The following is a 24675-nucleotide window of genomic DNA, read 5'->3' as shown; positions in this document are numbered from 1 at the left end:
CTTATTCAAAGACCTGATAGAGCACATTCAGACGTGGCACTGACACACACATTTGTAAACTCAAGCCCCTCACACACACACACACACACACACACACACACTCAAGGGACTGGAACTCCATAATTACCAAGCAGTGGAGCCCACTAACCACCAGCTGGCCCAGAGTGGTCATGTGACGGTGTGATCACTGGGGCCCAGTGTAGAGAAATATTTTCCCCTCAATGCAGATCCTTGGTCAGTTTTATTATTTCCTCACAAGTTGTTGAGGTTATGAAGAGGTTATTAAACTCATCCATAGTTTGCACTCACAGAAATATCCTCCTAGACTTGGCAGTAACACATTATGTGGCATGTCCCTTCATACCTCGTCCAGACACACACATTTATTTTTGTTCTATTTTCTTTATCCACACAGAATTTCAGATCTACCATACTTTTTCCATTACTTTTATACACAAAACTGCTGTGCTGCCTTGATTTTGACTACTTACCCATTTTGGTCGTGAAACAACAATCTTGTTTTTTTTTTGTGTGTATACACTGTATTTTATGGAAGCAACAATGACCTTGGTCTTTCAGACACTATATTTAAGTTGAAAGTTACACATACTTGAGAAAAAATCAAATGCACAGCTTTACTGGAATCCACTGACATTAAAATCCCTAAGATATACTACTATAAATTCCTTGTATAATCATTGTTACTAGGGATTTTGTGAAGTAATCAGTGAATCTCATTTTATCTAGGGGGCCTGTTCACTCAGATGCAAACCAAAGATGTCTTCCCACAATAAGTTAGGAGGCTCATTGACCTAAAAGGACACAAGAAAGCAACAGAGACAGGAGAGCATTTGAAAGCAGTTTTATTGGTACTTCCGAGATGATATAGGTCAAGGATATCATTTTAGTACATCATTACAGAGAAAGATGCAAATGCCATGAGAAGTAGCGTTGTCAAGGCAAAGCTTGGGTGTTGCTGTGCTTTGTTAAGGTAGTACTCAGCTACCTTCCTGTTGGGGTTTGTCCCATTGAACCAGAGCTGCATGCAGCGGCCTGAGGTCTTTGAGTAGGTGGTATAAAGGTAGGAATTGGACCAGATTTGTTCACACATTGACTTGGGTGTGGGGTAAATTTCAGTCCACTTTCTGCACTTGCTACCTACAGGGCATTTGTTAACCCCTAGGGAGGGAGGGAGAGAGAGAGAAAATGTAAATGTGCATGCAAAGGTGTGAATTTTTTTTCTGTGGTTACACATAAAAATGTAAACAAGTCTGTGCTTCACTGATCTCTGTGTGTGTGTGTGTGTGTGTGTGTGTGTGTGTGTGTGTGTGTGTGTGTGTGTGCTCGCCTGAGCTCCAGTCCCATCCCTTGTGCCAGTCAGTCTTGCAGGTGTAATCATTCTTGCAGTCTTCCCACCATTGGTGGCAGTCCTCCTTACACAGAGGCACATCCAAGATGCGCTCCTTACGCCAGGTCTGATCCACCTACACAAATATAATTGATTAGTGTATATTATCCATAATTTCAAAACACAGGTGATATATTTCTAGAATGAAATTCTTAGTTCATCCTTGCCCTCACAGTTGCAATGCCATGATCTTAAGAAGTACTTGGGGGAATAAAAAACAAATGGTCAGGTGAGTTATTAAAAAGGTGTCCACAAACTAAGCTAGGGCACATTACAAAGTCTCTCTTTACAGAATGTAAATAATGAAATGAAATAGTTTTATTTTTTATTTTATTTTTTTATACTGTACTTCATATTGTAATTATGTTGAAGGTTAGATGAGGTGAGCAATATATTGTCTGTTTGAGGGTATATCCATATTGTTTTAAAATTCCTGCTGTATTTATTACATTGCTACTGTATTTCTTAAATTTATAGTGTATTTGTATTGACTTTTGTATTTTAGGGTGCCTGTTAAGACCTGGCTAGGGACAACAGATGGAAACTAGCACTTGTGGCTAACTCTGGCTTGTTTACAGCAAGTAATTTGTCTGTTGATCAATGAGCATTGTCCCTATCAAATAAATAAATAAAATAAAAAATAAAAAATACTACGATTACATAGAATATTGGCAACATACTATATGTAGATTTAACTGTCCTGACAAGCCCTTTCAATCCTTTCAACTTCTTTTGCTGCCATCTAGTGTTCCAAGTACACACATACAAGAGAGACTGAGAGCACAATACACACTTTTTGTATCCAGGGTCCCAAGTGTGGTGAGCACTCATAGAAGCAAGTGTCCTGGGTGAAATGTTTCTTGCACTGCTGGCTCATGATACCACAGTGATTCCAATTGAAGTTGTACAAGTAGGAGGTATCGTTGTGGGCTTCTGTGCTGGTGTTGGCAGTACAACATGCATTGTCACGCCAGGGAGAACACTGGAAAGAGAAAAAGGAAAGAGGGATCACTTTATGCTGTTGAACTGAAAACATTGTTTTGATGAGAAGAAAACATTACACCCATGTAAATCTCCCAGCATCCCACTATTTATTTGTTTTATGTTTGATGGCTGGGGACATTTGTGTTCATCACCTGAAGGTAAAGCTCTCCCTCAGGGCCAGGTTCTACTTTGTGGTGTTTGGCGTCCATACACATGTTGAGTTTGTCTAATGACAGAGCGCCACTGGAGAGGGCTAGCAGCAAGGCCAGGACAACCCACATGGCTCTGCAGCAGGGAGAGATTAATATACTGTACATCAATGGGTAGGAAAAATAATGGGATGACAGCCAACATACAGTACTACCAGTCAAAAGTTTAACAGTTTTACATGCATGTCCTGTAGCCTCTAATCTGAGTGTAACACACACACACACACACACACACACACACACACACACACACAACCAGCAGATCTCTGGGTTTTTTGGTAAAAATTGGCCTACTGATTGAAAACATTTGAGATGATTATCAAGGTGTGGGGTGTGGTTGCTAGTCAGTGATGTAAGTGTGCATCAGTGATTGATATTATTTATACTCTTTATTGATCCCCAATGGGGAAATTACAATTTACACTCTGTTGTTATTACACACACAGGTCCTTTTACATGCACTAATGGAGAGATGTCAGAGTGAGTGGGCTGCGACTGCTGAACAGGCGCCCTGGAGGTGAACTGGCACCTCTCCATATGTGTGTGTGTGTGTGTGTGTGTGTGTGTGTGTGTGTGTGTGTAAAGTGAAAACAACACTAAAACAACATAACCAAAACAAAGGAGACACATGGAGCGCTGGAACAGCAGCAACCGGCAGACATGGAGAGGACGGAGCTGGCTTAAATAACCTAAGGGCCTGTAGGCTACTACGAATCAAGATCAACATGCCCTGGATTTCTTTCAGTTACCCGGCTTCATTAACCCTAACAACCACGGTCCCGCATAACCTGTGTCACGACGGTGGTTATTAACTAGTTCAATCAACCCAGGGTTTTCCAATCTAGAGACGCGCGCTTTCACATCAAAGAGGTGGTGTTTGCACATCGTGACCAATCGCAAACATCTACCCGAGCCACATGTTTTACATAAGAGCAAACTATAATTCTACATAAATATGAACAACACAGACACGGTTTTACAGGCAAAACGCAGGAAGGAAAGCTGGCAAAAAAAGCCGAGGCTGTAAATGCATAAATCACAAGGCTTATCAATATCTTCCCCATCAGTCAGGCACAAGATCTGACCATAATTACACTTGTGCATTCCATAAACTCTCGTTGCTTTAGCCTATTATTTCAGTTGTAACCCTGGCAGTGGGAAGCGATCATGGGAGCAAATAAAAAATATAAAAACATAAGTCAAACCGATGTGCGCATTAGCAACACACGGCTCAAGAAGCCGACAAATAGCCTATAGGCCTACGTAATTTTCTGCGCTGAAAATCAATATATTTCATAAAGATACCCATCAGGGAATGTTAACGGGGTTGTCGGTCTCTAAATGTTTTAACTTTCATGTGCGCACCTCTCCCTCTCTCTCTCTCTCTCTCTCTCTCTCTCTCTCTCTCTCTCTCTCTCTCTCTCTGTACACCGTGCTCCACCTGATCTTCTAAGAACGGTGACGCCGTTATCAATCGAGTATTGATTGGTCAGTAGGCGGTGCTTTTACACCAGTTGATCTCTAATCAACAACATAACCTGCTCCCGAGGTTAGGTATAAATTACCACGGCGATTGAACCCGTTAACAAGTTATCCACCGTTGTGATACACAAAACCCTGGGTTGAACCTGAAGTTACCCCGTTAACGCCAAATCTTGCTTCGTAGTACAAGCCTGGGGACACTCAGGTGTTCAAGGTTACCCTAACGATTCACGTGCAGAGTCAGAGAGACAGATTAATCACACAGACACAGCAGGGGTGGTCACACACATCATATTTTTTATATCTTTATTTAATCACTCTAGTTGTGGTTCTCACCTCTCTTCTGAACAGCTTAGTCAGCCCCTGGTTTAGAACAGGAATTCTCCAACCAATCCCAATCAATTTGGACTCCGTCTATGGTCAAGTTTCTGGGGTAATGCGCCTGTGGTATTGTTCGAGGGGGGATGTGACGTGTTTTGGGAGGAAATGCAAATTTTGTGCAGTTTTTTCAACATTTTAACATATTAAGAAATGTGTCATTACCGTTACCATACAATATTTATCTATTGAGTAAAAGATAAATCACTAGGCTACTTTTAATCAACTCATTTGCTAATTGTTGTTTTCTGAAGTAGGTCGCTGCTTAAAGACCCCCTTTTTGGCCCCACCTTTCAAACATCCTTAGACAATTGCTTAAAAACAAGTTTCTTAAGATTATCTATGTTTTCTTTCTGTTTGTTTTTTTTTCACCACGATCCCTACCGTACTTACAAGGCCTCTTTGAACAAAACAACCTAGACCTTGAGAGACATTTCTTATCAAATATATAAACAGAGAGTTGTAGAAAGTGTATCGCTCAGGGATGGAAAGTTCTGTATAGGAACAATGAGTAGAAATGTACACACAAATACAGTCTGAAGTAGGCTACAACACCTCAAAACTGAACAAAACAATCTGGCAGAAAGTTCAAGTTAACAACAACTCAAACTGATGACAGTCTTCACATAAATTTACCCACTGAGCCCACTGTAACATCTTTTATTCATGTTATGACATGATACACTCTGATAGCCTACATTACTCAGTAACCGCTATGTAACATAAAAAAATAACAACTAGGCCTTTATTTAAAAAAATCAGCATTAGACTTGTTACTGTAAAGTTAACACCATCTGCTGATTTTTTTGTTTCCCCTCTCTAGCAATTCTTCATTCAGTTTGGAATGGAACAATAGAAAGCAACTAAAGACACTGTAAATGTAGAAGAAGGAAGAATCGTTTAAGTATTCGTCCTCATTAAAAAGAAATTGAAACCCTCACCCTACAACCTAAATACATGTTTTTGTTACGACTAAATGTGGCAACTCATTCAGAGACCAATGAGAAGATTTTTTACAAGCAATTATGACCAGAACAATGTTACCTTGTTAGATTCTGTGATGATTCCTTCCTGAAGGGATGATCTGACAAATTAGTGTCTCCAGTCACCTCTTACTGACTTCTCAAGACCAAACTAAACTTAGAAATCACACACTTGTGAATGATATGTTTCCAAAGTCCAAAGTCTGTGCCAGTATGTCAGTGCGTCATGTGTGCCTGGTATGTGTATTGTGTATGTGTGAGTGTTTGAGATAGAGAGAAGGAATGAGAAGAGCGTATGTAATAATCTGAGGCTTTTATTACATCTTAGTACTGTGAGGAAGGTTTGTCTTATCTCAAGGTCTACCCTGCTGTTTTTCACACACACACACACACACACACACACACACACACACACACACACACACATACGTGTCAGTGTGACCCGGGAATGTAATAAACTAGCATTTAAGATACATTTTTTCTGCATCTGTGTTGGTGGTCTCCTGAAATGGACTAATATGTTAAACATTACAAGCATGTTGACGTGGATGGGTAATTTGTACAGTGTAAATCAGATGAAGCTTTAAAAAAAAAAAAAAAGAACAGCATGTCCTTATAACATTTACTCTGGTTCTCAGATGTCCCTCACTATCGACTGAAATATGTATCAGTATTTATGCAACAAAATAAATCAGGAATATTTGTATCACTATATGCAGATTATTATCATCCATATTACAGTTTTTCTGTCTCCGTTTTTCAAGACTCCCAAAACTGCACACACAAAATGCAAAATGCCTCATATCTCCTTCAAAATGAAACGCTGCATTCAAAATGCCATGAACACATCTCAAAATTAAGCATTTCCATCAAATGGCAAACACTTTTTTCATAATAGTAGGCTACATTTTTGGATGTGCCATGTACACACTGTTTCTCTAAATCTAAAGCTCTTTTGTCTTTCATAGGCTAATATCTACATTTCCATACAATGTTCTACAGTGAAAATAATCCGCTGACAGTGGATAAAAAGTAGCCTACACTGTAAACACCAATGCAATGTTAAAACAGAAAATACTTATTTCGCAAAACATTACTGTTGTAACAGTAGCACAGTGTTGTAGCCTATACAGTAGCATACAAGAAAACAAAACCATAAAACCAGGTTCGAATTATGGACACTAGCCTACTCTCAGTCCAGTTTCTCTCAACCCGGGGTTGATCACATGATCACTGAGTGTGGCCCTAATTTCATCAGAGATGGCTCTCCTTCCTTCTCTTCTTTGTCCTCCTCCTCCTCTAGTTCCAACTCTTCCTCCTTGTCGTCCCCTGCCTCTCCCTCCTACTCCCCTTGTTCTCTGTCCATTGTTGGCATCCATTGTTCAAAACAGGAAATCTGACCTTTGATTGTTTTTTTTGTGTTTTAGGTAGAGAATTGTGCATACTGTTTTGAAAAAAAGTGTTTTATGCATGAAAACTGAGTGAAAGGCAGAGAAAAAAGCTTATGGTTTTGGAGATTTGGTGTGTAGTTTTGCTCTTTGAATGAGACGTTTCAAAAATCGTGTGACATGTAAACATTTTGTGTGTAAGCAGTTGTAAAAAAAAAACGGTAACATACTAAAGTAGGCTACCTTTCTTTGCTTCACTTTTCTGGCTCGACTGCTGGCACCCAGGCGGAACCATTGTGAAATGACACTGGACTAGACGATTCCGGAAATATTGACAGGTGAACACCAGGGGTTTCCGGTTAAATTTGTTTCTGAAATTTTAAAAGCTGGAGCGAGAGATTGGCAGGTACTTACACTATTTGTAATTTCGCTATTAAATACGGGTAAAATAGCATAGCTTATACGACATTATTTTTTACCTAGAAGATTCGCGGGGTTGCAATTATATTTTAGAGTTTGTATGTCATAAAACTGGAAGACGTGTTACGTTAACTTACTGTAACGTTATCCCTCCACCGCTCCTGTTATGTGTTTGTCCGATACATACTTTATGGCTCAATTTCTCTCTGGTAGACAAGGGTTTTAACCATAGACTGGTTTTAACCCTTTGTTTTTGTGTGTAAAAGCGGCACATATGCCCCAACCCAGGCTACACACAGGCTTGCTGGTTGACACCGTGTTTGTTGTTGTCCCCGTGCGACAGACATGTCCACGCTGTTCCCCTCTCTCTTCCCCCGGATAACGGAGTCCCTGTGGTTCAACCTTGACCGACCGTGTGTGGACGAGACCGAGCTGCACCAGCAGGAGCAGCAGCACCAAACCTGGGTAAACACCTCTACTGAAGCACAGCCTCTTTTTCACTCTATTCATGCTCAAATTTTAATATGTGCACTCTGTCTCTATCTCAGCTGCAGAGCATTGCTGAGAAAGACAACAACCTGATGCCGATTGGGAAACCTATTTATGAGGTAATGTGTTGCCATTAAGATATAATCGACAGATGCATTTTTACTGAAAATGCTGCTCTTGAGTTTCACCATACTACAGTATGAAACATACACTGGTAACATGGTTCCCTCCATTTAAGTCATCTGGCTTTACTGTGGCGCAGGCGGGATATGATGAAGAAGAAGAAGAGGATGATGAGGATGAAGAGGACAGTGAGGAAGACTCTGAAGATGAAGAAGACATGCAGGACATGGATGAGATGAATGACTACAATGAGTCCCCTGATGACGGCGAGATCAATGAGGTGCTTTAATTTATGATTTCTAGAAAGTATTTGTTCTGCCCTGCAGTCAATACAGCAGTACAGTAAATGACTGAGGCCGACTAGAGTGTAAGATTTGCATATGGCTTGATACTTTAAAAAAAGTGGAAGGAATTCTTTTAAAAACCTCGACTGGTGCCTGGTTTGGTGCAGTGGGTAGAGCAGGCGCACATATACTTAGAGGTTTATGCCTTGACGCAGAGGTCCAGGGTTTGAATCTGACCTGTGACGATTTCCTGCATGTCTTCCCCCTCTCTCCCCTTTCTCACCTAAGCTGTCCTGTCAATTAAAGGCGGAAAAGCCCAAAAAAAATCTTGACTGAAGGCATAGGTACTAGTTAAAATGCACTGATAGTAATCTTAATTACAATAAGTGTTGTTTCCTTTTTAGCTGCCTTCCTCTCCCCAAACTGAGAAATGTAAGTCTTTAATCTGACTCTGTTTCCTTCTGTCAGGTGGACATGGAGGGACCAGACCAAGACCAAGACCAATGGATGATTTAAGACAAAAGACAATTTTAGTCTCCATCAAGCTGTCTGGCACTGAATTTTTACTCCCCACTTAAAACACGACTGCTGCCCCTTCAGTCTGTGACACAGATATGTTTTTATATTTGTGTAAACAGGAAAAGAATATAGGTGAATCACAGCTTGTATCATGATGTCCTTCAGAGGGAGTTTGAATATATCCAGCACAAAGTGTCTCATTTCAGGCTGCAGTTGGCCTTTGACGTTGTTGGACATCACTGTGAGTGTTGCTACCTGGCGTGCGCACACACACACGCACACACACACACACACACACACACAGTGGCAGCAGTAGGCATCGGTCCCGTGATCCTCATTTACACTTTGACCTTGTCATATCTTCAGTCATGTGCCACTTATTAGCTGACTGAGCACGAACAACAGTTAAGTCAGCTAAATAATTTGTTACCTATAAAGGAGACTGACAGATATTTTATTACATAGTAAGATTCTGTTTCATAGTGTTGTGTATGCTGCTAATCTTTTGTTACAGATATAATACTACCAGTTAAAACTTCATAAAAGCTTGTGAAATAGTATTATGTTGGGACAATGCATCAGTTGTTATTGAAATACATTTTGATATTTTTTTTAACTATGTTAAAGGTGAGAGCAGCCATTACTTTTAAATATGAATACACAATGTCCATTCGAATACTGTCATGTTTTCCTTAAAGGATTGCTTATCAAGGCTTTGATTATTTGTACTAAAATGAACAGAAGTCTTGCTTTTTTGTATTAAATTAAATACTTTTTATGAAACCATGTTTTCCTGTTGTCTACATTTTCATTTCTTATTAACATTAAACATAAAATGTAACATGGTAGTAAGGGAAGTAGGAGTAGAATGGATAAGTCCAGTACTGAGAAAGGTGTTTGTGAATTTGGTGTTTAAATGTATGATTTGGATGGTGCCGATGTCTATAATTCACTTTATGTCATTCAACATTTCATATCTGAAAAAAAAAAAAAAATATATATATATATATATATATATATATATATATATATATATATATATATATATAATATTTCCAGGTAATGGTTACATTTCCCACCTGAAGGGCCGGCCAACAGTTTCTTCAGTATACAACTTGTACGTAAAGGATATTTATTATAAACCCACCAAAAATGACATCACACGGCTTAATTTGCATACTTAATGAATTTTCTCTTGTTTTTTTCAAAATTGGCAGTTATATTCAAATAATTTTTGTTAGTTTAGTATTCTTTCTTTTTAAGGTAAGAATTTACAGTTATATTTAACAACTTATTTAACAGGGTATAACATCATCAATTCATCCCTTGCTGCTACAAAAATCTATATCTGACTAATAGTGTGTGATATCCCAGTCTGCATAATCTACTTGATTCCCTGGTACACCAGCTCAGCCATCCCGTCCCGGATGCCTTTGCTGTACTCTAGTGTGGCCCGATGGACCTTCCACTCATACAGGCCGCTCTTGCGAATGTATCTGAGGAACTTTGGAGCCCCGGGGAACAGCACATTGTCAGCCACGATCATAGACCCTTTTCTCAGCAGACCAGAGCCTTCCAGCATCTGTAACTCACACAGAGGTTGTATCACTTAACTGAGGGAGTCGACCAGGTAACAATGAGAAGGATCATAACTATATATTATTTATTTAAGTACAATTTCAGGTGCATGTTTATTACTATAGTACCTTCATAGTATTTTTTTTAAAGAAACATGCTTCTGAAAACTCAAAGTAAATATTCATCATACTTCTAATGACTTATCCTAGTCACCTGCAGATCAGGGAGGTAGCATTTCTTCCAGTGGTCCATGAAGACAAAATCCAGCCTTTCCAAACCATAGTCAGACCGAAGCAGAGGGATCACCTCATCAGATGGATTTACGATGAGCTCCACCTGGAGAACATATCGTGTGAATGTCTCGAAGGTATAATACTTTCCATATTCAACACATGAAATAAAAATGTCCCATATTTATGTAAAAACTAATAATGATGACCTGTAAGCAGGTCAGTTGTGATTTTATCAAAAGGCCTAAAGTACATCGTGGACAGTGTTTCCATGTTTCTGTTCTCTCACCGTGTCATCGTCAAAACCTGCCAGGCGGATGATTTTCTCAGCGATAGCAGCATTCCTCGCGTCCATCTCGAGGCTGTAGAGCCTGGCACCCAGGGGCAGAGACCGGGCGATCCGCACGGTGCTGTACCCGCAGTGGGCACCCAGCTCCAGCACTGTCAGAGGGCTCTGCTCCATCAGCAGTCGGTCCAGGATCTTCCCTACACACCAAACACATCATGTAAATTCATACTTGTAAACAGATGATAAATTGTTGTGTAGTGTAAATTATCTTCTCAACCTTTTTTTGGCCCAATGTTGCTGATGAACTCCACCTTGCTGCACCAGACATCGAAGGCGTCCAGGATGCTGTCGGGGTCTCCAGGGGTGGCATGAGTGAGAACATACTGGTAGGCCCGCTCCTCGCGACTTAGGCCAGTAACACAGTCCTTCCATATCCTGACCAGGACCGCCCGATAGAACAGCACAAAGTAGTAGCGGCACCGGATAATAATTGTCAGCAGGAGGGGAATGAAGGCCAGAGCGATAGCAGGCGACACCATCCTAGCTTGTATAAAGAAAAACCCACAAAAGTAGATTCAATAGATACTTATACTCAGTTATGTTGAACCATGTTATGTTGTTCATGTCAACTTGATGGTCAACTAAGCAGTATTTATATTTTGTTTGAATGAGGTAGATTCCATGTCTTCCTTTTAAATGAACCTTTACATGAGCGCTGTACCAGCAATTCACTGAAGGACTTTTGTGCTTCTGTCTTCCTACTCTGTTTTTACATTCATGGACTGAAATGGCAACATTTATGCAACATTTATGCTCATTATCACACTGACATTTTGCTTTCTGATATTGATGTTCAAGTGCAGTAAGATCCTGAGTATTTAGTCCCAAACCCTGGTGCTTTTGTACTGATGCATGGATTTAAATGTTTAAATCCATGAATTGATTACAACAAAACTACTGAAAGATCAATCACAACTAAGAAAGGATCTCTAATTAATACAAAGAAAAAAGAAAAGGTATACAGCATTGTAAGGTACATTTGGGAATACTAAAGATGGCTATTATAAGACCATTATGAGAATGAAACTATAGTGACAATTTTATTAATCAATCTTTTCCTAACACAATTTCAAATAGATTAAACACATTAGTTTATGCAAGATGAGATCTACACAACAATCTTTCATGGTTTAGTCCTGTGGTAGATGTCTGAGAAAGTGCTGTGCCTCTCAGGATGTTTCTATTGCATCAGGTAACCGTAGACTCTGCAGGCTTTCTGAGCCACACAAAACAGATGTTATAACAAACTATGTTTGAATCTAAATAAAGTCTCTCTTACTGTGCCATGAAAACAGACATACTCACCTTTTTCTAAAAAGGTTGGCAAAAGCAGAGCAGCAGTGCGGATGATAAAGATGAAAGTGGCTCTTCAGCCACAGAAAGACGGAGGTGTGTGTGTGTGTAAGAGAAGGTAAGAGACCTGGAGGTGTGAATAATTTATGTATCACGTGCATGACAGTATATGTCCTGTAATTATTTCCAATGAACACACAGTTGACAGTTACATAACTATAGCTGTTAAACACCAGTTTTTGTCATTTTTGATCAGACACACAGCTTCTATATTAAGATATTTAGAATAGGAGCGATACAGTGGATAGGAGCAGAGACAGTGAGACGGAGGGAGACAGTATGAGACATTTGATATATCAAGTTAACAGCAACAGGTGTGTGTGTCTGTGTGGAATCAAATTTCTTTATTTACTGAGTCATGATAGAAAGCTCAAGAAAAACAAACACACCCAAAAAAGCTAATTAATGGGTAACCATTAAATGTAACTCAACATGATATGAATTCCATTTTTTATTATTAAAGTTTGTTGTTAAAAAGTAAAAACCTACAGTGGAGTCACATTAGGAACAAATACATTTAATAAAATGCAAACATAGACCAAACCAAAATTAAATCTAAATTATTTATTGTTCACATCATTTCCTTTCTTTCTTTTCATTGTTTCTCTTTTGATGTGACTTCCTAACATTTCACTCATAAAACTACGGAGACTTAAGCTGCTGTGAAACAAAATAGTAAAATATGAGGCAATAAAAAACTTGCATGTCTATTATTTTTATGGTGTATGCTTAATGTGTATAAAACGACACTGTGATAGGATAGGTAGTATAACAAAACATTTCTTTATCATTACAAGTATAACAATTGCTTCAACCCAAATATGTATCAATAGAAAATGTGTGATGAGATCAGCCGAAATCCTGCAATCATTACCAAACACTTTGACTTTGATTAAAGGGTTATATTTTGCTCTCCTATATACACAAATGTACAGAAAAATACAAAGAAAATACGCAAATATTGCCCCAATTGGAATTATATCAACCTTTGCATGCCATGTGTAGTAGTAACTTTTGTAGCAATGCCTTACCATCACTGACTGTGTGAGATTTCCAGAATAATGGGGTAATTGTTCATTACAATAAGGTACACAAACACCAGCTCTCTATCTAATAATCATTCACTTTGTTAGTTTAGAAAAATGATGCTCTATTTTACCTGAATGGTAAATAATGGTAAAGTAATAGTGATATAACGATGCATTTGGTAAAAAGTCAATATGACGCATTGCTTTACTTGATGGGATACAAAATAAAATACGTACATAGTTTTTTATTGGTTATTGAGTGTATGGGATTTAGCACCTTTTTTTCAGAGTTAATCAGGAACCAGTGGCCAGTATGCAGATTCACAGATATCTATGAACTAAGGTTAATTGACATTGTATCTAACAATCGGTACTCAAGTGATTTATTCAGTGTTATTTGGGAACTATTTGTTAGCTGTTCAGTATTTAATGATGTTGCAATTAGCAGCACACAGTTACAGACTGCATACGACTACAGAGCAGCATCCATTAGGCAGGACTGTAATGGTTAATAACTCCCTGTCTACAGCTCTGGACAGGAAGGTTTAAGGAGCATTCTGATGAACTTCTTCAGCTCTTTGTCCCCTCTGGTCCACCTCACCAGTCGAGTCAGCACCAGTCGTCCCTCTTCGGCCTGGGCCAGGGCAAGGTACCATCCACTCTGGGCCCATTTCCCCTCCTTTCCTTCTTCTTTTGCTTGTCTCTTATCCATGTGCTCCTCCTCTAACCCCTTGTCTTCATTTGTCTCTGCAGAGTCTAAGCTAGGACAAGTACATGTGCCTCCTTCTTGCAGCCACAAAGCACTGTGGGCCATTGCGCCTCCAACCCCTTCTGCCCTCTCTGCACCTCCCCCTGCCCACCGCAGGATGCGGCTGCGGGCCGTAGGCACCAACTGACGGTCCCCTCCCACCATCGACACACTGCCCAGACGCATCTTAAACGCTGAAACAGAGACAGAGAGAATGCTATTCAAAGGCCCTGACAACCCAACGTCAATGAACTAATGGCGAGGTAACAGGTGCTATTTCAGACACATTGTAAAACAACCTCTCTATCTTTTGGATTAGATCATCTTTTCTGTGGCCTGTTTTTAATTGGAGTCATAATACAGAGGGTTATGCTGTGTTCTGCTCCATTCTCAAAAGAAAAAAGGGATGTATTTTGTAGCTGACATTATCTACATCAGTTTGTTCTCACCATATGGACTGTGACAGAAGTTTTCCTGGATGTCAGTTTCGCCTTCAGCAGCCAGGCTACAGGCATCACAGATAACACTCCCTGGGAGGTGGAAAAGAGAGAGGGGATTAGATGACTGGGAGCAGTGGGGATGTAAAAACATATAAAGGTGGTCAGATTGTCTTTGAGCCAAAACTCTGGGATTGAGGCATACAAACTACTTTGACAAGATAAGATTGGATAAAATAAAACGTTATTGATCTCCAAGAGGGGACATTTCAGCTGATGCAGCAGCACAAGAAACAGACCAAAGAGGCAGGAAACAGGTGAACGGTTTTCAATGAAAATAAAGAAATGACTTTCAAATACAGATTTGCACTACAGACCGATTAATTGTGAACTGCTGAGGCAGACACTGATAATAATAGTAGAGTTAAAAAGATTCAATGAACAAACAGATTTGTCTTTTAACAGAAATGTGTTATATAACCAAACATGTTTGATATGTATGAGTATCCCTAAAATGTGGTTATTAAAGAAATGTAACCAAGATATGTAGTCAGAGGCGACCGACTCGGGGTAAGGACTGATAGGCTATAGGGCCCTAATGAGGAGGGCCCACAAAGATAGGCCTACTAGAATTAATAGCTCTGGTTGCGGGAAGGGGCCCAAAAAGAATGCCAATGTACATTGTCCAGAATTCTGTGCTATGCCCCTGTACTGAGCGGGACATTTTACGTTAAAAGACTGGACAAATTATATAATGGCACTTTCCAAATAAACTCAAACATTAATGGACATTTCTAGTGCATTGTACAACAATATGCTTGCAGAGATAATTATGCTCGTGGTGTAGGCTAGTGCACTTGCAGAGCCTAGCCTATAGGGCATAGGCTACTGCAGCAGAGATAGGACTCTAGCGTGTAACATAGGACTATATGCTTGAGTGTCACTCATATCAAAATGATTTGGAGGTGACAATGTTGTTTAAGTCAAGTAGTTGACAGTACCTGTAGGCCTAGCATTAGCCTACGTTATTTTAGTAGTGTGATGATAAATCATCAGCTGTTTTTTTTTTTGTGTAAAACCTGCCAAACAGAAACAGATCCGTCCACTGACCTTTCAACACTTCCTCGTGCCTGACCTCCTCTGCCGTTCGCCCCTCCTGCTCTAAGGTTGCCGGGATACAGAGCTCGGTCCCGCGCGGGAACCGGGTGCAGTTGAACATCTCCGGCCAGGGGAACCCGAACGCGCTCATAACGGGCACGCAGCCGTCCCGCACGACCTCGCACAGGCTTCTGCAGGGGCTGATCGGCCCGCTGAGCTCCGGCAAACACACCGGAGCAAACAGCGAGCACAAGAACTTCTTGGTGTCTCGGTGGCACAGCTTGGAGATGAGGGGCAGCCAGGCTGCCGACTGCTGTTGGGCCTCTCTTAGTGTATCATGGCCGAGCAAGTTGGGGATCCTCATGTGCCTGTAGCCGATCCCGTGGCACAGAGACAGCGTGCTCGGGATGGGTTTACACACCGAGCGGACCGAGGAACTGAACCCGAGCGACAGCGGCCCGAGCTGGGCAGGAGCCTCGGTGTCAAAAGCATGAGAAACTCCAAACAGCAAAATAAAGCTGAGCACAGAAACAAACATTGTTTTAGTTTCAACAAGAACAAAGTGAAGCCTGCAAAGCTGCTGCTCTTCTGCCTGGACTTGACCGGCATGTAGGGTTAGGTGTAAACGAAGAGGTGTGGAGGAAACGGGGGGTTAATGAGAGGGCAGGCGCCTCCCAGTCATCATCCCACCCCATCAGACTGGTGCCTGCCTCCACATTTAACAGTCACACTGCATGTCTGTTTCTTTAGTTTGGCAATTGGCATTATTGTTGTATAGGCTGAACTGCAAACTGTGTTTGACACACAAAACAGAAAGGAACCGATACACTGAAGTAGCCCATAGGCCTCATCGTTTTGCCTTAGGCTATGGGTAGGCCTAAAGCCAGATTCTAATGCTTGTTTGTACAATATCGAGGAAACAACATAGGTGTTTTGGTGAAGAATCAGAATCAGAATCAGGATCAGAGGATGCCACTCTCAGTCCATGACATCTTTTTGAATTTGTTTTGATACTCTTTTATTGGCTTGAAAATGAAGTTGAAGCGGTGAATAAGATCAGATCAAGGTCATGTGATACATTTGTTTTGTTTTTATAATCCGGTCTAATTCATTTCATTTTACACAGTAGCCTATAAAAGCCATGTTACAAAACAGAAGTTCTGCAGCAGAAGTACGGGCATTGTTTATCCCCTCTTTTTTGTAAAAGCTGTGAGAATTGAAAGCTGTTTTGATGAAGAGCTTTGAAAAGATTTACTGACAGTATTGTGAAATTAGTTACTAGAAATAAAATGTAGCTGTTGTGTAGAAGCACTGTGTGTGGTACTCTGTCATACTCAACCAGAGGCTGTGAGAAACCCTTTAATCTTTTTCCAGAGAGACTTCCACATGTGCCCCAACATGCCTCGTCCTGTTCCCTTCTCCAGCTGCTGTCTATTTGATTTTGCTCTTGGTAGCCTATTATGAATCTAGACAGCTGTAACTTGATTAAATATTTGCAATGTTTGTATTTCACTAAATTTGCTCTCATATTTTTTAAATAAAATCTCTAACTAGCAACACCATTGGCATGCTTTTTAAAATGTAATGTATGATTTAGTTTAAGTGTGTATTTTTATATGTTTGTCCCACTGCTAATCATTTGTTATTATTATTATTTTTTTTACATAACTCACGTTTGAAAATTCCCTAGTCACGTTGCGGAGGCCACAGCTGCTTCTCATATACCGGAAGTGGTCGTTGTGTTGTTGCACCACTGATGCTGTCATGTGATAGCTCGTCCGAGGAGCTGCTGTTGACAGTAGCTTCCTACCTTTAGATGAAGCTAAAGTAAAACCAAGCAGGAGAAAAGTTTTATGTTTGTTGTAAGAAGAAAAACACGGCTTGTTTCTGACGGAGAACAGAGAAGCCGGGGTTGTGTAGTTTCGCCCCTCGGACGCTGAAATGGGTTGCTGTTACAGCAGCGAGAACGAGACCACAGAACAGGTAGTTAACGTTAGCTGCTAGCTGGCTAAACTGTCCCGATTTATATTATAATTTTATTAAGAAACCAAGAACCTAATATTATTATATTTACCGATGTTTTTTCATACATGAAATGCATTTGAGTTAAACATGTGACGAGCTTACAAAGTGGTCGTTTTTTTTTTTTTTAAATAGTTTAAGCTATATGACACCTGAAAAGTAGCTTTAGCTTGCTAGTTAAAGCCTTCGGGAAAGGCCTGACCCAAGGCAGGCTATGAAGTTGGCACCTAGATGAAAAACGACCATAGATAAGAAGAGCTGGACAGATCTCAGGCAAAGAAACAGGTTTCTAAGGAAACCGTACATATGGCAACTTATTTACAGTCATTTTTACGATTAGCATGACATATTAGCTTAGCTAGTTACGTTAATGTTATTTCCTGAAACCATAATGTTTTAAAGTAATCTGTAAATTACCGAATTAGCCTAAGTAGTAAATTACCAAATATTCCAAAAGGGCCCACCAACAACAGAAGCGATTGATGTTCTGGACACTATTGTCTTGATGTGTTTTATGTCATATGACCCTAGCTATTTTTAGTTTACGGAAATAAGAGTAGAGTACAGTAGAAGTACTTATCGAACCTTTCTGTCTGATATACCCAAATACTGTGTTTTAGTCTGAAAATGTAAATTGTGTCTTTTGTTTAAACATTTTTTTAATGGGTCACAGAGTACTTAATTATTTAATTTCTGTTTAATGTCATGCTGAATAAAGGCACATTCTTTGTCACGTGTTTCTGCTGCATTGACTGTGACATCATTTGTTAAAATGTCATGAGCTGAACACCTTATCTATCACCTGTTCTAGGACCCTGATGAACGCAAGCCGCTGATCCCCCACCCAAACCCCGTCAGCAAGCCCCCAAATGGGACAGACCGGTTCAATACCAGTGTCCCCTCAGCGAGGACCGATGAACAGGCCCTCCTTACATCCATCCTCACCAAGACGGCACAGTAAGACACTCCTTTATAACAATAGACGAGCCAGATTCAGCATGTGCTTCGGGATGAAAAAGCAGTAATTCACATGCTCCGTTAATAAACCTGCCATTATTTCCTCTCTGTCAGGAATATTATTGATGTCTCAGCAGCTGACTCTGTCATGATGGAGCAGCATGAATACATGGACAAAGCTCGGCAATACAGGTATGTGGATGAGCAGTTGCGTAATATTTGTCATGGAAGGCTGTTGCTTTTCAGCAGTTTTCTGTGTATGGGTGTGGGTCTGTATTTGAAGATGGTTGACATTAATCTGCTGAATCATACATGTAGGTAGCCTATAAACTATAAAGATAGTATGGGTATTTCAGTTCTGAGAGCCATATAATGATCACATTTTTAGTTTATACGATGTTGAGTTTACCTTTGTGCTGTATATACTGTAATGTACACTGTATGGAGCTTTGCAGTGTTGTGTTGTCTGGTTGTACTGAATCTCACTAATTTATAGCTTATGGGAAAGAGATGTTCAGATTACTTACTTACTATCGTGAGCCAGCTTTATCTAAAGGCATGTACTGTTTGGTTGGGACACCTGTGGTTTGTGTTGGCTTAGATGAATGTGGTAAGAATAAAACTGTAAACAATGTTTAGAAATTCCTACAGCAACCCGACTCGACAAGGTGATGGGGGAAGTGATTGAACAAAAAAGAATTGCAACAGCATAGGCCTATTACCTCAAACTTTACCGTAAACCTCACAATACAATGACATCTAGTGGCTAGATTTCTACCAAACACAGCAGCTATGTTTAGTCTAAAATACAGGTGCAGATTAAACTGCAGGTTCTCAGGACACAGCAATCAGGTTTAACAGTCAAGGTGACAAACTTGTTTTAAACTTTAACTCTAAACTGCAGTTTAGGTAATGATAGGGCAACAGCCCCAGTAAGCTTGTGTTTTATTTCAGTACAAAGTTGGCTGTGTTGAGCAGCAGTCTGCCCCAGAAGAAAGCCCTCGCTCTCCCCTCCCTCACCAGCCAGCCCCACCAAGTGCTTGCGAGTGACCTGGTGCCATACTCAGATGTTCAGCAGGTAATCCTACACTAACACACATGGAAGATATGTTGCCATGTGTTTCCAGCACCCACATTGCTTCTTGTCATGTGTTGTTACCTACACATTTAACATCAGAGCTACTTGGAAACAGTATGCAACATGTGTAGCTGTGTGGGGGTGTGAATTAATGTGTGGCTTAAAATAGATCTTAAAGATATCTAATACTTATCTGTTGTTACCGTTTTTGTCCACCTAATAAAAATAAATTCAGTAGTCATGCACAGCAGACTAGTCTTCCTGTTTTACTCACTGTTAATTGTGAATTTTATTTATTTTGCACACAAAATCTCCACATAAACTCTGTCTTCCTCATTCTTTGCAGGTGTCCAAGATAGCAGCTTACGCTTACAGTGCAATCTCTCAAATCAAAGTGGATGCTAAAGAGGAACTGGTGGTCCAGTTTGCCATTCCCTGATTCTGTGACCCTAGCCCGCATATTGTTCCTCCCATCCCGCTCTCTCTGTGTCACTTCTGCATCCTCACCCTCCAGCCCACCCTTTATTAAAGCATCATGGTCCTTGTGCTTCTTAGCTATGCCTCTAACTGCTATAAAGACAGAGACGATGTAGGATTGCCCCCATGGCTGTCCTTAATTACTGTACTTAATTATAGGTCAGTGACATATTGTCCGCATGGGAAATGAAAGATGGTCTACTGTACATAGCCTTTGGGGTGTGCTCTCATATTTAAAACAAGAAGGTCTCCTCTGTACTTAATGCGTGGATCACAGACTTTGTCAGAACCAGCTGTGGAATAATCATTCATCCTTCTTGGTGGTCGCTTTATATTTTTTAAACGGTTTCAGGGCCGTCTTAGTATCTTATTCGGTTAGTTTTCCTAGCCTGTGTACTCAGTAACATAAGTGCAAGTGCAATGGTTGAGTATTTTAGCCATTTACCAGGATTAAAAAAAACTTCCAACATGGCATAATGTTTGCACTTCATATGTCTGTAACTCTGTTCTGTTATCCACAGGAAAACCTGTTAGCAAAACAGGCCAAAAAACACACCAAGAACCATCTCACTTACTAAACATGAACCAGTAAAGCAACTTGACTGAAATTCCATTGATATTTCACTGCAATAATGTTTAAAAACTGTCAGTGAAACAGGTTGGTTATTCGTTGTCCAGTGTGTAATCTGTTATTCCAGTTGAGGTTAAATCATGATTGACCTGTCCATGGCTGGTGTCCTCTGGTGGGTGGGGGGGGGCAGGTAGACCTTTCTGGGACACAAGTTATCAAGTTTACAGACAGTTTTCTAGCACTAAAAAAAGAGCAGACAGACTGTTTAAATCAAATCCCAGAACTTCACATATTTAATAGCAGAGGCATTACAGAGATGAAAGGGGTAGGTTTGTGGAGGGTGCAGGGCCAGACATCATGTATTCATGCCGCCTTTGTACATAATTTTCTGATTGAATATAAAAACAGGTGATGGATTGTATGAAGTTCCTCTTTTTGTAGAGAGTTCATTGTTCAGGATTGGCTAAGATCTTGTGGTGATATGTTTTTATGAAACACAAGAACACTTTTAAGGCCTGCATTAGTTAGCTTTTAAAGAAAGCTTTTCGCTGCAGATTGTATTATGATTGAGTTATTCATATTAATCAGAAACTAACCATTGCAGCAGTGTGGGAGCACGCTAACAATCTATGTACCACAGCAGATACAATTATCCAAGACCTTTTTGTGATTATTTATTTGTCTTTTTAAATGTTTATTTGCTCTTCAGAAGAGAGCACAACTGTATGCGTGTGCAGGGAGCACGGTGAGCTGCTCTGGAGTCTCTAAAGGGATGATCTGCAAGGCTGTGATTATTTAAACCACGCAATTGATATGAGCTTTTTGCAATGGGTTCTTTCTGTTTTGTTTGTTACTCAAATGTGTTATACTACCTGAAATATGTTTGAAATATCTTAGGCTAGTACCAAAAAGTTTTAAGATTTTTTGTTGGTTTGTTTTTTTTGGTTTAATTCATTAAAGATTTTCAACATAATCACTCGTGTCTTATACAGCTTAACATCTACATGCTTATATCTGGGAAGTGGTTAGTTCAGTAATGCTACAGAGTCATCAATAACTGGTATGCCACTGTAATTGAAGAATAATCCATAATATTATTCAAATATTACACAAACCACACTCATGTTTGCAACAATTCCAGAAAAGTTACATGCATCTACACAATGTCCGAGCTAATATCTCAGGATTGTTCAGTGACATTTGCCTCCCTATCACTTTATATCAAGTAATAAAGCGTTGACTTCTCTTTGGGCTATCCAATAATAAACTGTTCATTTCAGCAGATAGAAATAGACAAAACAAACATTAAAACAGTGCTGATTTCACCACAGATATACAGAGAAACATACAATATTTTAGAGGTTTTTCAGTCGTGGATGTGGAGATCAGATCATTTTGGTGAAACTATGATTTCAACACACCAAGATGGAAGCGAGAAAGCAGTCAATGGAGGTTCTCCTTGATGCTTCTGCGGCGGTTGTTGCTGTGATGCCAAATCTTTGCCATGACTCGCTCCTGGCGCGTCACAGCACTGAAGTCCATCGCCTTTAACCGAGGCAAAGCAGAAATCACACGATTCCTAAATGCACAAAAACATGAATGCATGTGCACTAAATAGTTTAGATACATTTTGTATGTGTAAGACCTTAAATTCACTTTACTGGTGGTACACATACAGTATACTACACATTGAGATTCAATTTAATCAAAAAGCTGCATTGATTCATAAGAAACCAGTTAATTGGAACAGACCTTTAACTGTGTGTGTGTGTGTGTGTGACAGGTGTTGCTACGCAGACTAGGATATTTACTGTAACATGAGCTTGAGCTGCATTTAAGCACCTGTTACAATGTTATGCACCTACATGCTTGCCAATAATTTGTATCTCACATACAGTAGATACACACACACTCACAATGTAATTGTAAGTAAACCCTCACTCTGCACCTCTGAAGTGTCTGACAATATGAAGTGCTGAATTAGTCCGCATTTGGCTCTGTTCTGTACTCAGCAAACTACCAGCAGTTGTGCATTAATGCTGGGTGCTTATGGTCGCTTTGCACATTCACGTTCAGTTTTTATTAAGAACCACACAACAATGGCTGCAAAGTAAAAGTATCTCACATCCAAACATTGCACAGCTAAGCAGGATGTGTGTTTGTGATTGTGTTTAGGGTAGATTTGAAAGATAGTTTCCACCTGTAAGCCTTGTTGGTTTCTATGACATTTCCATGCAGAGTAATGGTGTGTAGATGTGGTAACACTCCCAGCCTGTCCACCTCTGACAGAATAAAAATGCTGTTGCCGTGTAGATACAACACACGCAGGTCACGCAGCTCGCACAAAACCTGGAACATGGGCACACATAGTGCATGTACTGTGATAGAAAGAAGACAGCGAAGCCACTGTGCAAGCAAACACGCGAACAAGCCATGGAGAGAGGAAGCTTACCTGATCTATGTGTGAGATTTTGTTGAAGGAAAGGTCCAGCCAGGCAAGCTGTGATGGCTCAGCCAGGAAGTGGTTTACAGTCTTTTGGAGGTCATGAAGGTCACTGATGTTGTTGTTATTGAGACGCAGAGAGCAGCTTAGGTACTTCTTCTCTGAATTTCTCTTTAAAGGCCGCAGACCGCTGCTGTGTTCCTCTGTCCATGCGTCTGAGGCCGCAAATAAAAGAAATGGTGAATAAGTACTTGTTGATTTGTTTGATTTTGTATAACATTTTATTTATGGTGCACATTGTTTCAAAGGCATCTAAATGTATTGATCAGTTTAAAAAAGATCTTTGGAATCATCTTGAGCTGGTTGGTTATACATTCATTTGGTAGATCAAATGCCTCTAATTTTATTTTAAAGAAGAATAACACAGCCTGCACATGCAAGTTTATCATAACTATATAAATAGATATACTGAATATTTATTTCTGAGGTGTACTAATCCTATGACATTTCTGAAGTACACTGTAAGTAATGTGCAGCCATTTAAGAAAAATGTACAGTTATTTACAAAGAGAGCTGTAATAACATTATCGTGACAGGAAATAGTCATAGTCATAATAGTAACAAACAACAGTGTACATAAGGAGCGGTGGAAAACCGGAGAGAAATATGATTACCTGCCAAACTGCTGATGTGTTTAAACGATAAATCAACTGGAGCTCCACACATATTCGCACCTTCACTTACCTGTGGGAGGACAGAGACTTCATGGTGAATTACTGGCGAGTCAACTCACCCAGTGATCATCAATCGCCATTAATTTAATCAAACACAAAACAATATTGTAATTGAATACATTTGCAAACACACTTTATGGCTATCTTATTATTATACAGTAGCGGCTCATACATTTCAATCCACGTAGCTACACACAAGCACAAACTGACCGGCTGTTTAGCTAGTTAATGACCTAACGTTACCTCAAATTGTTGATAGGATACCGTATACTTACCAACAAACTAAAGCAAATGATGAGAGCACCACTAGCTAGCTAGCTATTTAGCCCAGGTTATTTAGCTAGTAACCCGTGTTTCGACGTAACGTTAGAGAACTAACGTTAACTAGCTAGATTATAAGAGCTAACGTTATGTTAGCTAACTGAAAGACAACAACGCGTTTCCAAGGAAACAACCAGGTACATTATGGGATTTGCAGTAACAATCAGATTGAACTTGCCTACATATTTCCAGTATAATATGAACATTTGGTTTCATAAAATTCTTAATTAAAACAAATGTGTTTGTGTGTGTGTGTGTGTGTGTGTGTTTGTGTGGTTTCTTCTCTCACTTGCTAGAAACATCTTTTAATTGTACACGTAGCTAGCTAGTTCATCCCATCCGGGTTGGCGGATTCGGCAATGATCATTCATTTTAAAACGTGTTTGACCTGCTGCAACCTAGCTAAACAATGCTGACAATGCCGAGGCAAAAAAATCATAAAGCAAAGCAAATAATTGTAATGTTTAACAATTATTTTAACTTTATTTGTCCCCGCCCACATTAAAACCAAGCGTGCCTGACGCTGGCCTGACGTAAATCTTTAACGAGCGCAACGTTTAGATGACTTCCGGCTTTTAAACCAA

The 24675-nt window shown here is 39.9% G+C and overlaps 6 protein-coding genes across 17 annotated transcripts; 2 read left to right on the top strand and 4 right to left on the bottom strand.

The window, feature by feature from the left end:
- Positions 1–845: 845 nt before the first annotated feature.
- On the bottom strand, positions 846–5743 carry folr (folate receptor). Of its 3 annotated transcripts, XM_031293334.2 has the most exons (6): positions 5506–5743; positions 4420–4525; positions 2545–2677; positions 2202–2390; positions 1349–1484; positions 846–1179 (listed from the first exon to the last, which is right to left on the bottom strand). In XM_031293334.2, exons 3-6 carry the CDS (start codon positions 2671–2673, stop codon positions 905–907), a joined length of 729 nt encoding a protein of 242 aa, XP_031149194.1. In that variant the 5' UTR covers positions 2674–2677; positions 4420–4525; positions 5506–5743; the 3' UTR covers positions 846–904. The 3 variants fall into 3 exon arrangements, with proteins under 3 accessions (XP_031149194.1, XP_035857430.1, XP_031149195.1); XM_036001537.1 differs by lacking the exon at positions 4420–4525 and having other exon boundaries at positions 2545–2701; XM_031293335.2 differs by lacking the exon at positions 4420–4525.
- A 1396-nt stretch (positions 5744–7139) lies between these two features.
- Positions 7140–9455, top strand: anapc15 (anaphase promoting complex subunit 15). 3 transcript variants are annotated; one of them, XM_031293332.2, is made up of 5 exons: positions 7140–7238; positions 7596–7717; positions 7801–7860; positions 8004–8144; positions 8617–9455. In XM_031293332.2, the coding sequence occupies exons 2-5, from the start codon at positions 7598–7600 to the stop codon at positions 8662–8664; spliced, it is 369 nt and encodes a 122-aa protein (XP_031149192.1). In that variant the 5' UTR covers positions 7140–7238; positions 7596–7597; the 3' UTR covers positions 8665–9455. The 3 variants fall into 3 exon arrangements, with proteins under 3 accessions (XP_031149192.1, XP_031149191.1, XP_035857431.1); XM_031293331.2 differs by having other exon boundaries at positions 7980–8144; XM_036001538.1 differs by having other exon boundaries at positions 7148–7170; positions 7980–8144.
- A 277-nt stretch (positions 9456–9732) lies between these two features.
- tomt (transmembrane O-methyltransferase) lies at positions 9733–12649 on the bottom strand. The gene is made up of 5 exons (XM_031293327.2): positions 12130–12649; positions 11042–11308; positions 10765–10961; positions 10459–10581; positions 9733–10249 (listed from the first exon to the last, which is right to left on the bottom strand). Exons 2-5 carry the CDS (start codon positions 11301–11303, stop codon positions 10052–10054), a joined length of 780 nt encoding a protein of 259 aa, XP_031149187.1. The 5' UTR covers positions 11304–11308; positions 12130–12649; the 3' UTR covers positions 9733–10051.
- Positions 12650–12728: 79 nt separating this feature from the next.
- On the bottom strand, positions 12729–17274 carry sfrp2l (secreted frizzled-related protein 2 like). 2 transcript variants are annotated; one of them, XM_036001325.1, is made up of 4 exons: positions 17162–17274; positions 15501–16006; positions 14403–14483; positions 12729–14147 (listed from the first exon to the last, which is right to left on the bottom strand). In XM_036001325.1, the coding sequence occupies exons 2-4, from the start codon at positions 15850–15852 to the stop codon at positions 13729–13731; spliced, it is 852 nt and encodes a 283-aa protein (XP_035857218.1). In that variant the 5' UTR covers positions 15853–16006; positions 17162–17274; the 3' UTR covers positions 12729–13728. The 2 variants fall into 2 exon arrangements, with proteins under 2 accessions (XP_035857218.1, XP_031149111.1); XM_031293251.2 differs by lacking the exon at positions 17162–17274 and having other exon boundaries at positions 15501–16531.
- Positions 17147–24626, bottom strand: lrrc51 (leucine rich repeat containing 51). 7 transcript variants are annotated; one of them, XR_004897357.1, is made up of 6 exons: positions 24381–24624; positions 23711–23780; positions 23046–23251; positions 22794–22942; positions 21584–22172; positions 17147–17156 (listed from the first exon to the last, which is right to left on the bottom strand). XR_004897357.1 is itself a non-coding variant. In XM_031293255.2 (5 exons), the coding sequence occupies exons 2-5, from the start codon at positions 23760–23762 to the stop codon at positions 22037–22039; spliced, it is 543 nt and encodes a 180-aa protein (XP_031149115.1). In that variant the 5' UTR covers positions 23763–23774; positions 24377–24624; the 3' UTR covers positions 20864–22036. The 7 variants fall into 7 exon arrangements, 5 of the variants coding, with proteins under 5 accessions (XP_031149115.1, XP_031149113.1, XP_031149116.1 ...); XR_004103958.2 differs by lacking the exon at positions 17147–17156 and having other exon boundaries at positions 20864–21938; positions 21977–22172; XM_031293255.2 differs by lacking the exon at positions 17147–17156 and having other exon boundaries at positions 20864–22172; positions 23711–23774; positions 24377–24624.
- On the top strand, positions 17201–20473 carry lamtor1 (late endosomal/lysosomal adaptor, MAPK and MTOR activator 1). Its single transcript, XM_031293259.2, has 5 exons — positions 17201–17471; positions 18322–18467; positions 18582–18659; positions 19422–19545; positions 19892–20473. Exons 1-5 carry the CDS (start codon positions 17430–17432, stop codon positions 19982–19984), a joined length of 483 nt encoding a protein of 160 aa, XP_031149119.1. The 5' UTR covers positions 17201–17429; the 3' UTR covers positions 19985–20473.
- Positions 24627–24675: the final 49 nt, after the last annotated feature.

This window comes from Sander lucioperca, chromosome 5 (assembly GCF_008315115.2).
Source record: "Sander lucioperca isolate FBNREF2018 chromosome 5, SLUC_FBN_1.2, whole genome shotgun sequence".
NCBI lineage: Eukaryota > Metazoa > Chordata > Actinopteri > Perciformes > Percidae > Sander > Sander lucioperca.
This window is presented reverse-complemented; position numbering and strand designations above follow the sequence as displayed.

What these genes read in the sequence shown, in the direction of transcription:
- sfrp2l (XM_031293251.2), bottom strand. Translation starts at nt 16,026, where the DNA reads ATGTTTGTTTCTGTGCTCAGCTTTATTTTGCTGTTTGGAGTTTCTCAT. An exon ending in GCACGAGGAAGTGTTGAAAG is followed by an intron (nt 14,484 to 15,500) that starts GTCAGTGGACGG and finishes TCCACCTCCCAG; the next exon opens with GGAGTGTTATCTGTGATGCC. An exon ending in CTTCTGTCACAGTCCATATG is followed by an intron (nt 14,148 to 14,402) that starts GTGAGAACAAAC and finishes TCTCTGTTTCAG; the next exon opens with CGTTTAAGATGCGTCTGGGC.
- tomt (XM_031293327.2), bottom strand. Translation starts at nt 11,303, where the DNA reads ATGGTGTCGCCTGCTATCGCTCTGGCCTTCATTCCCCTCCTGCTGACA. An exon ending in CAACATTGGGCCAAAAAAAG is followed by an intron (nt 10,962 to 11,041) that starts GTTGAGAAGATA and finishes TTTGGTGTGTAG; the next exon opens with GGAAGATCCTGGACCGACTG. An exon ending in GCTACCTCCCTGATCTGCAG is followed by an intron (nt 10,250 to 10,458) that starts GTGACTAGGATA and finishes TGTGAGTTACAG; the next exon opens with ATGCTGGAAGGCTCTGGTCT.
- anapc15 (XM_031293331.2), top strand. Translation starts at nt 7,598, where the DNA reads ATGTCCACGCTGTTCCCCTCTCTCTTCCCCCGGATAACGGAGTCCCTG. An exon ending in AGCAGCAGCACCAAACCTGG is followed by an intron (nt 7,718 to 7,800) that starts GTAAACACCTCT and finishes TCTCTATCTCAG; the next exon opens with CTGCAGAGCATTGCTGAGAA. An exon ending in TTGGGAAACCTATTTATGAG is followed by an intron (nt 7,861 to 7,979) that starts GTAATGTGTTGC and finishes CCTCCATTTAAG; the next exon opens with TCATCTGGCTTTACTGTGGC.
- folr (XM_031293334.2), bottom strand. Translation starts at nt 2,673, where the DNA reads ATGTGGGTTGTCCTGGCCTTGCTGCTAGCCCTCTCCAGTGGCGCTCTG. An exon ending in AGGGAGAGCTTTACCTTCAG is followed by an intron (nt 2,391 to 2,544) that starts GTGATGAACACA and finishes TTCTCTTTCCAG; the next exon opens with TGTTCTCCCTGGCGTGACAA. An exon ending in TGGGACCCTGGATACAAAAA is followed by an intron (nt 1,485 to 2,201) that starts GTGTGTATTGTG and finishes ATATTTGTGTAG; the next exon opens with GTGGATCAGACCTGGCGTAA.
- lamtor1 (XM_031293259.2), top strand. Translation starts at nt 17,430, where the DNA reads ATGGGTTGCTGTTACAGCAGCGAGAACGAGACCACAGAACAG. An exon ending in ATCCTCACCAAGACGGCACA is followed by an intron (nt 18,468 to 18,581) that starts GTAAGACACTCC and finishes CCTCTCTGTCAG; the next exon opens with GAATATTATTGATGTCTCAG. An exon ending in GACAAAGCTCGGCAATACAG is followed by an intron (nt 18,660 to 19,421) that starts GTATGTGGATGA and finishes GTTTTATTTCAG; the next exon opens with TACAAAGTTGGCTGTGTTGA.
- lrrc51 (XM_031293255.2), bottom strand. Translation starts at nt 23,762, where the DNA reads ATGTGTGGAGCTCCAGTTGATTTATCGTTTAAACACATCAGCAGTTTG. An exon ending in AAATCTCACACATAGATCAG is followed by an intron (nt 22,943 to 23,045) that starts GTAAGCTTCCTC and finishes CCCATGTTCCAG; the next exon opens with GTTTTGTGCGAGCTGCGTGA. An exon ending in GAAACCAACAAGGCTTACAG is followed by an intron (nt 22,173 to 22,793) that starts GTGGAAACTATC and finishes TTGTGCATTTAG; the next exon opens with GAATCGTGTGATTTCTGCTT.